Below are 14,524 nucleotides of genomic sequence, written 5' to 3' on the forward strand. Positions count from 1 at the left end.
TGGAGGGGAGACAACTGTAGGAGGAGCACTTATCCAAGCCAGGGAGGGGATTAGAAGTTCTCCCTTTTTGTTTGTAGTAGTGGAAGGGGTGATGCATTTCCCCCACAATTCCCCCTTACTTGAATCCCTGCATCTATGAAATCTGACCCTGTCCCTGTTAACTACAGCGGGGAAGGAAGCTGTTTTCCTGGGTCCGGAACAACTTTGGGAGAGTGAAAAAAAATGTTCCAAGTTGGGACAAAAAATAAAAATTTCAAACTTTTACAAACTGGAAATTGGAATTGCAACATTTCATTTAGAGAAGTTCAAATTTTAGTCAATTTTTTCAATTTCAACCTTGTTTTTAACCTCTTTAGACTAAAATTTCAAAATGAAGGGTCATTTCAGCTCGGAAAAACAAATCTTTCCGGTTAAAAATGTTGAAGTGGGACATTTCTGACAATTTTGGAACTTTTTCACCACTGTTTTTTTGGAGTCGGGATGCACTGAAACTGCACCTGTTTCACAAACTGTTTTGGTTGCAACAAATTTTTGCACACACCCCCCAAAAAATTCACTGAAATTCCCAACCAGCCCGAGTATTTATTCACTGATCCCACTAGGCCAAGATCTTTTACACCCATAACGGTAAAATGTTGCACAGTGGTCATGATGCCAGAAGCTGGGAATGGGCAACAGGGGATGGATTACTTGATGATGACCTGTTCTGTTCATTCCCTCTGGGGCACCTGGCATTGGCCACTATCAGAAGACAGGACACTGTGCTGGATGGATCTTTGGTCTGACCCAGTATGGTCTTTATGATGCTGCCCAGTGCATGTGTGGAATGAACCAGGCGCACAGGGTGGCTTAGCCCTATGCACGTTGAGCACATGGCTGGGGAGCTCCCTAGTAGTAGGATTGAAACCACAGATGGGAGCAAAATAGCATGATGAGGGTCTCACCTAAGAGATAAGAGTATGTCTACACTGCAATCATAGGGTGTGTCAGGGACCCACAGTGGAATGCACTTCCAGCTCATTGCACTCAGTTGATTCAAGTTAATGAACCTGACCTTCTGACAGGCTGAAGACTCTAGCAGTCAAATTCTTAAGCCCTGCAGTCTCCCAGGTTGCTGACTGCTCTGTAGTGTTCCTTGCACGCAGCTGTGTTTCTGGTTCCGCATCCTGTTCCTGTTTTTCGGCTCCCTCCTCACACCTGGCACTTGCTCCTGCCTCTGTCCCCAGTTCCTACACCTGGTCTCTAGCTCCCAGTTCTTGGTTCCTGCTTCAGCTGATACTCTGGTTCCGACCTCTGACTTCTGGCTCTCAGCTCCATCTCACTCCCAGGACTTGGTATTGGTATCTGACTCTGGCTTTGACCTGGACTTGATATTCAGCTCCTAATCTCAGCCTGGTCCCCTGGTTCCTCCCCCCACCCCAGTTCTGGCTTGCTCTCTGGACTTGGTAACTTTCTCCTGAGTTGGGTTCTGGCTGCTATACCCAGTCACCCAATTCCACCCATTAGGCAAGGCTGTGCACAGACCATTTCTTAACAGGATACAATTACAGCTTGAGCTGACTGTGATGAAGCAGGAGAGTGAGAGATGGGAGCCCCAGGATGATCAGAGCCTTGTTCCCTGTGGACTAAGGAGAGGTTAATTAGAGTACATGGGGCCAATTAAGGCCAGACCAGAGACCTAATAACCCCCTGCTTCAGTCAGAGAGGAGGTGGGAAGGAGAGGTGACTGTAGTCTGGAGAGGTACAGTTATTGACCGAAGAACCAGCGTACCAGGGGAAGGGAAACCCTGCCCAAGCAGAGGGACTCCCCCCAGCACAGAAGACCAAGAGAAACCCTGTCCAAGGGCAAAGGGGGTAAGAAGTCTGCTAAACTGAAGGGGATGAGACCTGGATTAGGGGGCAGACCCTGGTCCCTTCTCCCACTCTGCTTCTCTCCCCGACCAGGGCACTAGCAGAGCCATTGATACCCAAGAATAGGGGCAGGGGCAGCGCCCTGACCCACTACACTAAGAAAAAGCACGGGACCCCCCCACTGTAGTGTTGGCCATTTGCCACATGATGTAGCTGAGCTAGCTTTAATCAAGCTAGGCCAGGTCCCAGAACTTCAGTGCAACCTAGCCGCGTGAGTAACTACCCAGGGTTCCAGACAGGTTTGTAAAAGCCGCACTGAAGCTTGTACTGCTGTCTCCATTGATCTGGGTCCTGAGCTTAAACCTAGCTAGCTATCTCAAGTACATCAGCTCAAACTGCAGTTGCACCCTGTGACTGCAGTATAGACATACCTATGTTTCCAAAGACGCACCTGTTCTCTGGCCATGCCCCCTTTTCAGCCTGAACTCTGGTGAGAACACAAGGGTTTGAGACTTGTCAAACGCTCAGCCCTACCAGCCCTCCAGCATAGCTGTCATTAGCAACTGCGCATTATGTAATCTGTCGCCAGATCAAAGATAGCAAATATTTGGGGGCAGAGCCTCAGATGGCATAAGTCAGTGCAACTCTATTGGCTTTTAATGGAGCTTTGCTGGCTTACACCAGCTGCGGGGAGCAGATCAGGCCCTGGAAGTTTTGACATCTGAAAATGTCCTAACTATTCTTCTATCCTGTATATTATTGGCTCAGATTTGGGCTGCTTTCTGCTTGCAGTTGAGGCTCTCTAACAGCAGATGTCATGTTTGTATAACAGAACAATGGGGATGTACAAATATACTCTGGAGTTTATATGCTATGGCTGGCAGGAGTCTATGCTAGAGTGAAGATAGATAGCGATATGTTGTTGCTGCATACATGTGCTATTGTCTGGAAGACTGGTCCAGTTGAGAAGCAACTCTTGAGCATTGGGCATTTGAAATGAGTAAAGCAAAGTGCTCAGATACTTGTGATGATTGTGGTCATATAATTATCTATATAGCCACCAGCTGGATAAATTAGCTGGATAGACAAATTGAAAGAAGGTGGATTTTTACATCAAGTATTTAGGGTTTTGCTGCTCTGTTTTAGAGCAATTGGGCCATTCCCTCAGCTAATATAAACTGAATTCAATGGAACTATGCCAATTTACATCAGCTGAAGATGTATCCCATTGCATTAATACAAAACTTTGCTGGGCACTTAGAGCAAAATTTGAAGTCCCGTGGATTTTCTAGGATTATAAAGTATCCCACTCCTCTTTCATATGTATGTGCAATGGATAATCTACAAAAAAAATACTGTTAGAACATTTTAATACAGAAATCTTTGTAAATACATTATTTATAGGTAATAAAAATAACATTTTAAAATCTCCATACACCATGTTTAAACTTGCTTATATTAAATACATCTCTGAATACAAATAGAGAAGAAATGATCCCACAGTGGGGGAGACAAATGTTCTCACAATAAAGTTGAATCTAAAAAAAAATGTACACCCAAAACTGACAGCTTACAAGGCAAGTAACAGAATATTATTATTTCATAGCATTGTTCTTTATTTTATAGTGCTTGATTGATAGCCCAAAGGAAATCACAGCATAAAAGAAGGAATGGATATTTTTCACATTTTTGTTTTTGTTTCAGAGAAACAGTGCTCAGGTCAATACTTCTACTTTTTTTTTTAAATGTAGCTGTTGACTATCAAAATAAGACTTTGTAAGCCAGAATTTCAACTCGTGCAAATTGGCACAACTTCGTTAACATCTATGCAGCTTAGATTTACACCAGCTGAGGATATGGCTCATTTGAAAGAGCAGGCCAAACAGGGAATGCTCAGGACCTGATATGGGTTTGAGTTAGGATGCGATTCCAAATTTCACGTGGAGGCTAATTCAAGGCTATGACTTCACTTCGGTGGTACTGCAGCAGGGAGAAGATCTCCCTTAGCGACACTTGTGTGCTCAGGTGGTGGAAATCTGTCCTCCTGAGCCACATCCTAACCAGTTCTGAAAATGAAAGGACCATTCTGCTTTTTAATCTGACCTAGAACCAAACCTGGTTCAAACTGGAACCTCTATAAAATTTTGGGTGCTTTGGATACAAGGTTCATCATCTTATTTTTTGTAACATATTTTTTCTTGACACATACACCCATCTGCTTTAACCTAAATATATTGATGCTAGCAACATCAATCATATCAATGCCACGAGTATCAATAACAGCAGTGCCAGCAGCCCAGAACTAATGAACAACCCTCTAGTAACATTCTAGTGTGCAAAGCCCCATACCCAGGAGCAGTCTTACAATAATAAATCAATGTGCCCAGCCTAGTACTCATTAGCAAATTTACAATAATACAGCAGAGTGCAAAGAGTAATCCTACAATTAAGAAAATACCAGTGTGTGTCTGCTGGAATGGGGTGGGCGAAGTAGGTATTTCTGGAACTAAGTGGTGAATAAAAGAAATTTAAGGGATATTTTTTCATTGTCCTTGGAGTTCAATTATGACACCTGAAGTTCCATGTCAGGTTGGCAAAGCATGCTTTCCAGGAGACCTGTGATCCAAGCAACTAGCTGGTTGACTCTCATACAGTCTCTGATCACGTCTCCAATCTTCCCAGCTCGAAATAGCTCTTTGTGGGGCCTTTAAAGAGATTGAGATTAAAGGGGTACTATAATCCCAAAGGATCTTTTCCGAACCAAAATACTTCTCAGATCTCAAGCGTTGCCGGTCAGTGCAAGAGCTAATGAACTGACCAACAGGAAGGTAATCCAGCCTCATGCTTCAATGATACAAGCTGACTTCCTCCAAGGGTCAGGAAGGAATTTTGTTCTACCATGGACAGCTTTGCACATCCTTTTGAAGCATCAGGAATTGTTCACTACAAAAGGCAATGTTGGGTCATTGATCCAGCCACTTTGATGGTTCTTTAACTTTACATGTACAGTAGTTTGCAATTTACAGACAGAATCCAGTGCACCAGACTTTCCTAAATCTTAAACTATATAGAATCCTAGGACTGGAAGGGACCTGGAGAGGGCATTTAGTCCAGTCCCCTGCACTTATGGTAGGTTTTATTATTATAATATAAGGTATTATCTAGACCATCCCTGCTGTTTGTCTAACTTGCTCTTAATCTCCAATGACGGAGATTCTACAACCTCCCTAGGCAATTTATTCCAGGGCTTAACCACCCTGACAGGATGGGGGGGTTTTTTTGGTGTTTTTTTTTTTTAAGTGTCCAACCAGAAACACATACTGAGCTGGTTTTAAAAACTCACATATGGTCTACCCCTCAGGGCAGTTTGCTATTCCCCTGGCTTTTCCTCAGGAAAGCCAGGAATGGCAGGCTGATGTCACTATCCAAGGACTACAACATTATTTGAAAAAACACATTTTCTTTCAAGGAAATTGCCTGTCCATTTACAAAAAAAATAAAGTTATTGGGACTGTCATTTCCTTGGCAAAGGCAGGAACCACAAGGTGAACAGAGAGGGAAACAGTCCCTCAGAATGTCAGGAATCTCGATCAATTCTTCTTCAGTAGCTTCATACTCTGGGTTTGACTGGTGGTTTTAAAGCCTAAGTGAAAACAAACAAATGAACAAATCAAGTGACTGGCACAAGATTTTCCACAAATTCTATTCAGCATTGCACGATGTGGTGAGATGCATTGTGGGGTTTTCATATCACTGTAGCCTCAGAGAATAACTATTGCTGTAGATTCCACACTTGATGGACAAATGGTTTGATCCTATATTCCAGCAACCCTATTAAGAGCCAGATCTGATACCCTTACTCATTCTGAATGACACCTTACTCTGAGAATGGTCCCACTGAATCACATGTTGTATGAAATGCTACTCAACATGAGTAAAGGTCATTGAAATCTGGCCCACAGTTGTTCTACAGAATAATTTTTGTATTGCAGTAGTACATAGAGGCCCATTATGCTAGGCATTGTTCTTGTATAAAGCAATATGATCATCCCTGTATGAAAGAGGTCTCATTCAAAGGCACCAACTCTGCAAAGACCTGTGCCATGCTGAGACAAGTCAAATGCTTAAAGTTAAGTATACTCTGCAGGGTCAGAGTCTAGATCGCATGCAGAGTAGTGCTGCTGAGATTCTGTATTTTTATCACAGGATTCAAACACTGCACTGTAATGCAAACAAGGGAAGAAAATTAGAAAGTAAAAGCATTTTAAATACCAACTACTGGACTGTGCTAATAACAGTATTGACAGCTCTGTGTGTCCAAAAATCTTGGCTCTGAGCTGCTCCTCCATTTCTCTCCCCAAAGTAACCAGACTGGATTCTCTTTGTCTTAAAATTTTGAGCCTTTAAGGAGTCATGTTTTTTTCTTTTCTCCACAGCCAGGAGTGCTAAAACCTTACTGGTTTTGAGTTTGTTGAAACATGACTCCAGGAACTAGGGCCTTTGGGGCGGGGGGAACCCAAGAATCCTGCAGCTCACACTGAAATCCTGAATTGGCAGCATCTTGATCTCTATCTTGTGTATGGTGCACTTGACTTACCTGTGGTGGGGGTGCAGGTTTGCCCTTAGGGACTGGTGAAGGAGTGGACTTCGTCTGTGCTACCTGTGACAAAAATATAGTTGTTTTCCTTTTAAAGTGAGTACAGAGCTGAGCTGCTATTGGGGTTCTCTCTCATATTTACCAAGACATTTCCAGAGACAAAAAGTAGATCAAGTAGCATTGTGATCCTAAATATCTTTTCCCCTACACACACAACAAATGTAAACAGAAATACAGGTCTTGATTCTGGAAAGCACTTAATTATATGCTTAACTTTACTCATGGGATATAAATTCATCTCTATCAGCAAAGAGTGTTCAGTAGGGCTGCTCAGCTGCTTAAAGCCAGGCATGTGTTTGAGGCAATGACCGAGGAAAGCATCTCTATTCTGGATAGCACTTAAGCACATGCTGAATTTTAAGCATGTGCTTAAGTCCCATTTGAAGTCAATGGGACTTGCACTTAAGTTTAAACACATGCTTGTGCTTTGCTGAATCAAAACCTTAATGAAAAATCCTTGCTCGTGCAAGCAGTAGCATTGACTGACTGTGATGGGATTACTAGCAGGAGTAGAACTCGCTAGTCTGAGTAAGGACTGGAGGCTCAATCCCTGTGACAGCAAGAGTTTGAGTGGCGGTTTGGTTGGGTATTTTGCTTTTTAGGCAAACTTTCTGGCCTTTTTTCTCATTTACACCAATGGTGCTTTCTATAACTCTGTTAGTGTGATGTGGCCTTAGTGTAAATGCAAACCAGGCCCTCTGTGTTTTAAAATTATTTTCCTCTCAATTTTATTAAATTATCAATGACCTACTCTCCTGGTACGGCCTTTTAAGTACATCTGAGGCCATTTTAGTGATTACTCAACCTGCTATACATAGGAACGCTGCAAAAATAGGACATACAAAATCTATTAATTATTTGTATCACTAGCCGTTTCAGTCACGGCTCAGGACCCCACTGTGCTAGGTGCTTTACAAACACAGAACAGAACAAAAAGATGGTCCTGTCCCCAAAGAGTTTACAATCGAATTAGCTTCCATCAGTTTTAACCATAAAACCAGAAACTGAAACTACTGGCTAGTGTCCACTACATCATATGTGTCATTTGGTTAGATAAGATAATGAGAAAAGAATGGACCGGAATTATGGAAGTCTACTTACAGAATTACCCGTGACAGGAGAAAAGGCTGGTTTGGCAGTAGGAACGGGAGGTGGTGGATTGGTTGGCTTTACGATAGGCTGAAAAAGAAGACAATAAAATGTTTATTCTGAGAGCTTGTGCGTGAGAGAGAGAAAAAACATAAAGGCCTCTGTCCCTAATTCAGAATTGTCCCAACCTTACAAGTCTAGAGATGAAATCCTGGCTTCATTGAAGTCGAGGGGAGTTTGGCCATTGATTTCAGTGGGACCAGTATTTCACTTATGGGGTTCTTACCATTTTTGTATTTTGGTGGATGGCTGGCCTGCCATTGGATCTCTCCTCTGGGATAGTCTAGGGAGCAACAGTAAGTTACAATATATTAGTGTTACAGAACAAAAAGGCAGCTTACAGTTTTCTGGCAGATAAGATGCTGAACTATTAACATCAAACAGCTGAAAACAGCACAGATTGTAGTATTTGATATCTAGGACACTACTGATAAAAACCTATCTGTTCCCCCAGGCTTTTACCAGAGGGGATGTGGTTGCAAATTGAAGTTGGAGTTTTTGCCTTGGTCTTCTCTTTAATCCTTTGGAGATGACATTGTATCAGTTTAACTATTTGTGGTTTTAATTGCTTTAATGATCTTCTACTCTGAGGCCTATTCTTCCATGATATGCACATGCAAGTCCCCTGTTAGCATTAATGGGAGTTGGACACCCATCATCAAGGAGGAAAGAGATCTTCAAAAATTATTGAAGTATGTTAGAGCTAAGCAAAACTGGTAGCAATTTTTGCACAAAGTATATTTGTGTTTGTTTCTGGTGACTTCACACCCATTACATTTTTCTTTCCAGCAAAATGTAAAGAAATTACTATCTTTGCATCAAAAGCTTAAGATTTCCATGTTACCCTTTTTGAATTTTGAAAGGGTCCGTTTTCCTGTGAAAACTTTGAAATCTGGCAAACTTTCCTGTGAAATGGGCTCCATTCTTCAGCAAAATGAGTGGAACACTAAAAGGTTGAGAGCATTTTCACCTTTTCTTGTGCATATATCACCTACTTCTGATGTACATCCACTGCTGCTAGCAATTAAAGGCCAAATAGGAGCTCACAAGCTTACGCTATTGGGCAGCTATTCAATTATTTTCTCAGTTGCAAGTTCTTTATGTTCCTGACTGAGCAAATCCTTTAGGTATATGCTTAACTTTAAGCCTATGAATTCTCATTGAATAAGCAGATAATGAACAGATTGTCCAAGTAGGTACTTGAGTGCTTTGCTAGACTGGGATCTATAATCCTTGGATGAGTTGCCAATGCCCATTTTGTAAGGAATCTGTTTGGATATTATTCCCTCTTTCTAGCCATCTATGTTAGCCCTGAAAGAACACGGAGAGGCCTGATCCAATGTCCACTTCTATCAATGGAAGTCATTCCCCTTTCCATGGACTTGGGATCTGGCCCCCGCTGTGGCTGACCATTACATCCCTTTGAATGCTGTGTGCGGCCTTGTCAAAAAATAAAATCAGTTTTTAAAAAGAAAACAGTCTCCAGTTGTGCTTACAACATAGACTTGTGGGTTGTTTGCCTGGCGTGGAGGAGTGGGAAGGAGGAATCTTGTGCCATGGCCCTGAAAAAAGAAAAAGAGAAGGAACTTGACATGTCTTACTTTAAAATCTTTATCTTGCTTATTGATTTTGCTCGCAGCCCCCCACTCCAGACTGACAAGGCACAGAAATTAGACTCTAAGCCAACTGGTCTAATCACTAAGCTGCGCTCCCACCCTACCAAAGCCAGGAACGGAACCCAGGAGTCCTGATTCCAAGCACTCTGCTCTAATCACTAAATTAATCTTTAAACTCGGCCCTTATTAATCCTAAAAGATTAGGGTTGGAAGAGATCTCAGGAGGTATCTAGTTCAATCCCCTGCTCAAAGCAGGACCAACACCAACTAAATCATCCCAGACAGGGCTTTGTCAAACTGGGCCTTAAAAACCTCTAAGGATGGAGATTGCACCATCTCCCTAGGTAACCTATTATTCAGTAACTGCAAGTAAGTTTTGAAATTTAAGCCACTCTTTTACAGTGGAAGAATATATGTGGTGCATCAAGCAGTCTGTGACTCAGCCATACATCCAGATTCTCACCTCCTGGATGGGTGCAATGTTCGGTCTTCTCTTCTGTTCTTGCCCTGAGAAGCCTGGGTTTGTCTCTCCAGATACACCTTTGCTCTGGCCACTACAAAGACATTCCATGTGACTTATAATTTGCACTTCAGTTTGTATGTGTTATCTCAATTGTCTTAAAAAAAGAGACATTATACTATGGAAAGCTTTCCACATGTTGAGTTTAAATAGCTGACTTACTACTGTTTACTTAGCACTTATATAGCAGTTTACTTTTTTAAAGAGCAATGTATGGACACTAATTCATCCTGAGAGGTCGGGGTAAGACCATGGCACTTTCAGGTCCCTGGTTGACATCTCACATCCATCCTGCACAGTTCATAGAAGCCTGTAGGAGCCAGGAGCCCATTCCATACTGAAGAGCTCCAGCCTAAATTCCTTCAAGATTTTTTTTTATTCCAAAAGGATAAACATTGTACCTCTGAGCTTGCTTCTTCTTAGCGTTTCGGTAGCGGATGATTAAAGCAGCAACTATCACAATGATAGCAAGGGCAGCTAGCACACCGGCAATGATGGCGAAATCTGCAGGGATGATACATTGCAATATGTGACTATTTCTCAACACTGAGAGGTAGCAGAGGCATGTAGATATGGCCTCCTCATTTTCCTACGGTAAGGGCTTTCTTAAGTCTAAATTGTGTTTCTGTCACAAGCAGCCACATGAGGGAGACAGACTCCACTCCATTCTTCTGTAAGACTAATCAGTGCTGTGTCTAGCTGGATCCTGGGTCTGAGCATGTAAGGGGAGAACAAGAATTGCATGTCTGCTCAATATTCACTCATCACCTCACAGGGGAGATGGGCAGAAGGTTAGGGAGTAGATCAGGACTTTGTGTCAGCCAAAGGGCTTCCAGGGGGAGGAGGATGTGTCACAGAAAAGGCTGACTCCGCATATTTCTCTATCCGATGAAAGATGGAAATCCAGAGAAATAGTGATTTGGAGTGGTGTCTCTGAGACACAATTTCCCGTCTCCCCAGTACCGCTCCTGAGGATGTGTAATGTCAGATTGTTGGTACTCAGAGCTCAGCCTTCAAGCTCAATCTCGCACATAATGATCTTAAGTTTCCTGTTCAATAACACAAGTTGGGGCAAGGGCAGGTGAGGACTTAATAAAATTCAGTATGTTTGGGTGCTTTCTGTCTTCAAAGCATTTCGCACGTACTCACTAATCCTCATAGTGCCTCTGTGGGACTCTGGACCAAATTCAGAATTGGTGTAGGCGGCTTTCCTCTAACCAACCACAATGGGTTTGCAGCTGCGTACACCAGTTCTGCATGTGACCCCCTCTGACTGCAATTTAGCTTTTTATTTTGTTGTAGATACTTTAAAGCAGGAATGAGTCTGGGGCTTCGTCTTCACTGCTTAAAATGGTGTTTCTACCATGGAGTAACATATTAGCCATCCTGCTGTAAAGTTCTAGTGGAGAAAATGCACCTTAGTTTTACCACGAGGCAAAATTTATGAGAAGTCAACCATGGGCAAGCAGTTTAGCGTTGTCCTCACTCTGTGGTAAAAACTACAGGAAGATGGTCTCTACCAGGCTTTTACAGGTGTAAACACATTTTAAAGCAGTGAAGACCGAACTCCCCTTCTCCCCCCCTCCCCCGAGATGTGCCAGTTCTTTAGGGCTATCAGCAGTAACAGATTTTTTTAGTCACTCAAATAAGCAGCTATGACAGACATGCAGAGAGCAGATACGTGGGGAAAAAAGGTGCTGTATCCTGGTCTACACTAGGAACTTAGGTTGGTATAATCGCATCACTTAGGGCTATGAAGAATCCACACCCCTGAGCAACATAGTTAAACTGACTTAACTCCTGGTGTAGATAGCACTAGGTCCATAGGAGAATTCTCCCATCAACCTAGCTACTGTCTCTCTGGAGGTGGACTACCTACCCTGATGGGAGAACCCCTCCCATTGGCGTAGGTAGTGTCTTCACTGAAGCGCTGCTGCAGTGTTTTAAGTGTAGACAAGCCCTTATGGTCATAGCTTCAGCTGAGGCAAATCCCTGTTGTTGTCTCACTAAAGTCAGTGGAGCTGTGCGGCTCACACCAGCTCTGTTTGGCCCATAGTTTATAGTCTGACCAGTATCTCTCTTTATCACAGCCTACTCACATTGAACTGTTGTGGAGCTATCGCAGTTGGGCGGTGCCCATCCTTCTTCACACTGACATACCAGTTCATGGTCACACACCTAAGAAAACAGAGGTCTGATATTAGTCTTTAAAGCAGGGTCAAGAGAGTGAAGAAGCTGGCTTAATGCCAGTGGCTAGTGTTAATCCACACTTATACCAGTGTAAGAACAGAATTTGGCCCATTATACATAAGTATATCAGGCCTGATTGAAAGCTCATTGAAGTCAATGGGGATCTTTCCACTGCCTTCAGTGGGCTTTGGATCAGGTTTCCAATGATGGTCCCACTGCAGAGAAGTGTAAAATTCCTATTCAGATGGATGAGAAGTTAACTCACGTAATCATAATACTGACTTCTTACAATGCATGTTCACAGGCCTGATTCTCCACTCTCTTGCACCTCGTACAGTCCTGTACTCCTGTGCAAAGCCAATGTAGAGTGCTCTGTCTGTCTCGGCATTTTACACCAATGTAAATTATTATCTGATTCTCTGTGGCAGCAGAGAATCAGATCCCACATGTCTAGACCTCTGAGCACTTTATAAAGGAGGGTAAGGCCTGGTCTACGCTTAAAATTTAGATCGCTCTAACTACATTGCTCAGAGGCGTGAATTTTTCCCAGGGATAGAGCCGAGGTCTCCTGCCTTCCAGTCCAGTTTGCTACTCAAGGACTATGTTCCCTCCTAAAAATCATTTATGCTATCAATGTATGTGATCTCCTAAGCAAAGGTACTAATATGTTATTGGGTTACACATGCTCCTGTTGAAACCATAGGAAGTTTTGGACTCAGTTCAATTGGATTCTTTCATTTGATCACATGTTCCCAACCCCCTGGACTTAAACATCCTATAACTGTTACTGTAACATCATAACTGGACTTTAGTTCACACACGAGCCTTTCTTAGTGTCATTAGCAATAAGACTCCAATCTTACAGCATGGCCATTGCACTTGGCAGAACAGTTGGTTGACTTGTAGGCTCTCTCGATATCAACACATTGTCCCTTGCTGCACACCTGAAATGCAAAGCACATGTGTGATCAACAAGAAGGGACTTTCAGGTTTCATAAATTGCATCACAATATAGTAATTGTCTCAACTATAATGTAGTGAGCAGTGTAAAGGGGCATTAAAGTGTTTGTACAAATGTATTTTACATAGGTGTAAAGGGTCCTTAATAAAACTAAGAATCAGACACTGTATAAAGAAAAACAGTGTGATTTTCAGTTACACCAAGACCACCGTACACTGCTATAGCAGTTTAAAAGGGTGTTAAAGTGGGCGTCAATTATATTAACTCCACATTTCAAGCTACAGCAGCATACAGGGGAGTTCATGTAAATGAAAATTGGGGTCCAAAGCATTATTTCATTGTACCTAGGTTTGGTAGAAATGTTATGAAACCTGGAAATGTTGATGTCATTTTTCATTGAAACTTTGAATTTTGAATAGGTTACTAAAAAGGGAAAATGTGTGTTTATACCAATATCCCCCTTCCCTGTTTTTCAAACCAGCTTTGACTGTACCAAATGCAGCTAAGAGGTGTTACTAAATCTTTGATATATCATGTGCTGTGTTTGTACAGCACCTAGCACAATGGGGTTTTGGTCTATGACTAGGGCACTGAGAAACTACCACAATACAGCATTCTCCTGTTTATCTGAATAGCCTGGGCAGGGAGGGGGAGCACAGATTTTTATTTGGATAATCAGGTGTTGAGGTAATTAAAAGGGCAGCCTTTCATCCCAGTCCCCTTAGTGCTCTCTCTTGCAGTCAGAACCAGCTGGACAGGGTATAGACTTTGCTGTAATCACTGTGCATGCACTTGGGCTCCTCTGGCAGCCGCTCGGCTCAGTGCATGTGTGCCACAACACTGGCTCCCGCAGGCCACCTGGAGAACAGGGTTGAGGCTGTGCTGAAGAGGGAGCATCTCAGTGCTTCATCAGCCAGAGCTACAATATTGACTAGGGGAAGAGCATCTTCATGCTACAGGTGAGGGAAGGAGGCAGGAGAGGCGATGTGCATGCAGGCAGCAGGTTCTCCATTAGTAACTTTATCCTAATGCAGACTGTAAAATGCAACCAAATCAGAAGGTAGCACTTTTCACTCACTTTGTACAGGAATAAATGATGGCACAAAGAGTGAGGTAGTAGAAAATCAAACTTTACGCAGTTGAGTCACCTTGAATATGACTTTTAAAAGTCCTTTTTGTCTTGTAAGAGTGTCTGTGATTATAAACCAGAAACAACTAACAAAATTAATGGAAAAGAAATGACGGAGGCATAAAAACTTTCACTTACCATTCCATTGCCACATTTAGTTCCAGCAGCGACCATGCCTGTGTCTTCATTATTGTCATTAGAAAAACTGCCTTTGCATGAGTCAAAAGATAGTAGGTTTCCAGCTGTAGGCATTCGTGAGCCACCAGTACAGAATAACTTCCCACACTGTGTATCTCTGGGAGGAAAACAATCCTTATCTTCTAGAATAATGTCAGAGCACAGCAAACCTATGGAATTTTGTCTCTTCATCAGATGCCATATCCCTGAGTCCACACATAGACTAGAACTGAAGTAACTAAAGATTTAAATTATAACCCATGTTATTTCAGCT

The 14,524-nt window shown here is 42.5% G+C and overlaps 1 protein-coding gene across 1 annotated transcript in view; it reads right to left on the reverse strand.

The window, feature by feature from the left end:
• Window positions 1–5,098: 5,098 nt before the first annotated feature.
• Window positions 5,099–14,524, reverse strand: part of ADAM28 (ADAM metallopeptidase domain 28) — a 43,424-nt gene continuing 33,998 nt past the window's right edge. Inside the window, exons 16-25 of the mRNA XM_039527886.1 lie at window positions 14,212–14,368; window positions 12,847–12,927; window positions 11,893–11,971; window positions 10,195–10,297; window positions 9,737–9,827; window positions 9,154–9,219; window positions 7,884–7,940; window positions 7,610–7,687; window positions 6,449–6,511; window positions 5,099–5,494 (exon numbers count right to left, since the gene is read on the reverse strand). Of these exons, the coding sequence (XP_039383820.1) occupies window positions 5,462–5,494; window positions 6,449–6,511; window positions 7,610–7,687; window positions 7,884–7,940; window positions 9,154–9,219; window positions 9,737–9,827; window positions 10,195–10,297; window positions 11,893–11,971; window positions 12,847–12,927; window positions 14,212–14,368 (808 nt within the window). The 3' untranslated portion in view covers window positions 5,099–5,461. The remainder of the gene's footprint in view (window positions 5,495–6,448; window positions 6,512–7,609; window positions 7,688–7,883; window positions 7,941–9,153; window positions 9,220–9,736; window positions 9,828–10,194; window positions 10,298–11,892; window positions 11,972–12,846; window positions 12,928–14,211; window positions 14,369–14,524) is intronic.

This window comes from Mauremys reevesii, linkage group 2, assembly GCF_016161935.1.
Source record: "Mauremys reevesii isolate NIE-2019 linkage group 2, ASM1616193v1, whole genome shotgun sequence".
NCBI classification, from domain to species: Eukaryota; Metazoa; Chordata; order Testudines; family Geoemydidae; genus Mauremys; species Mauremys reevesii.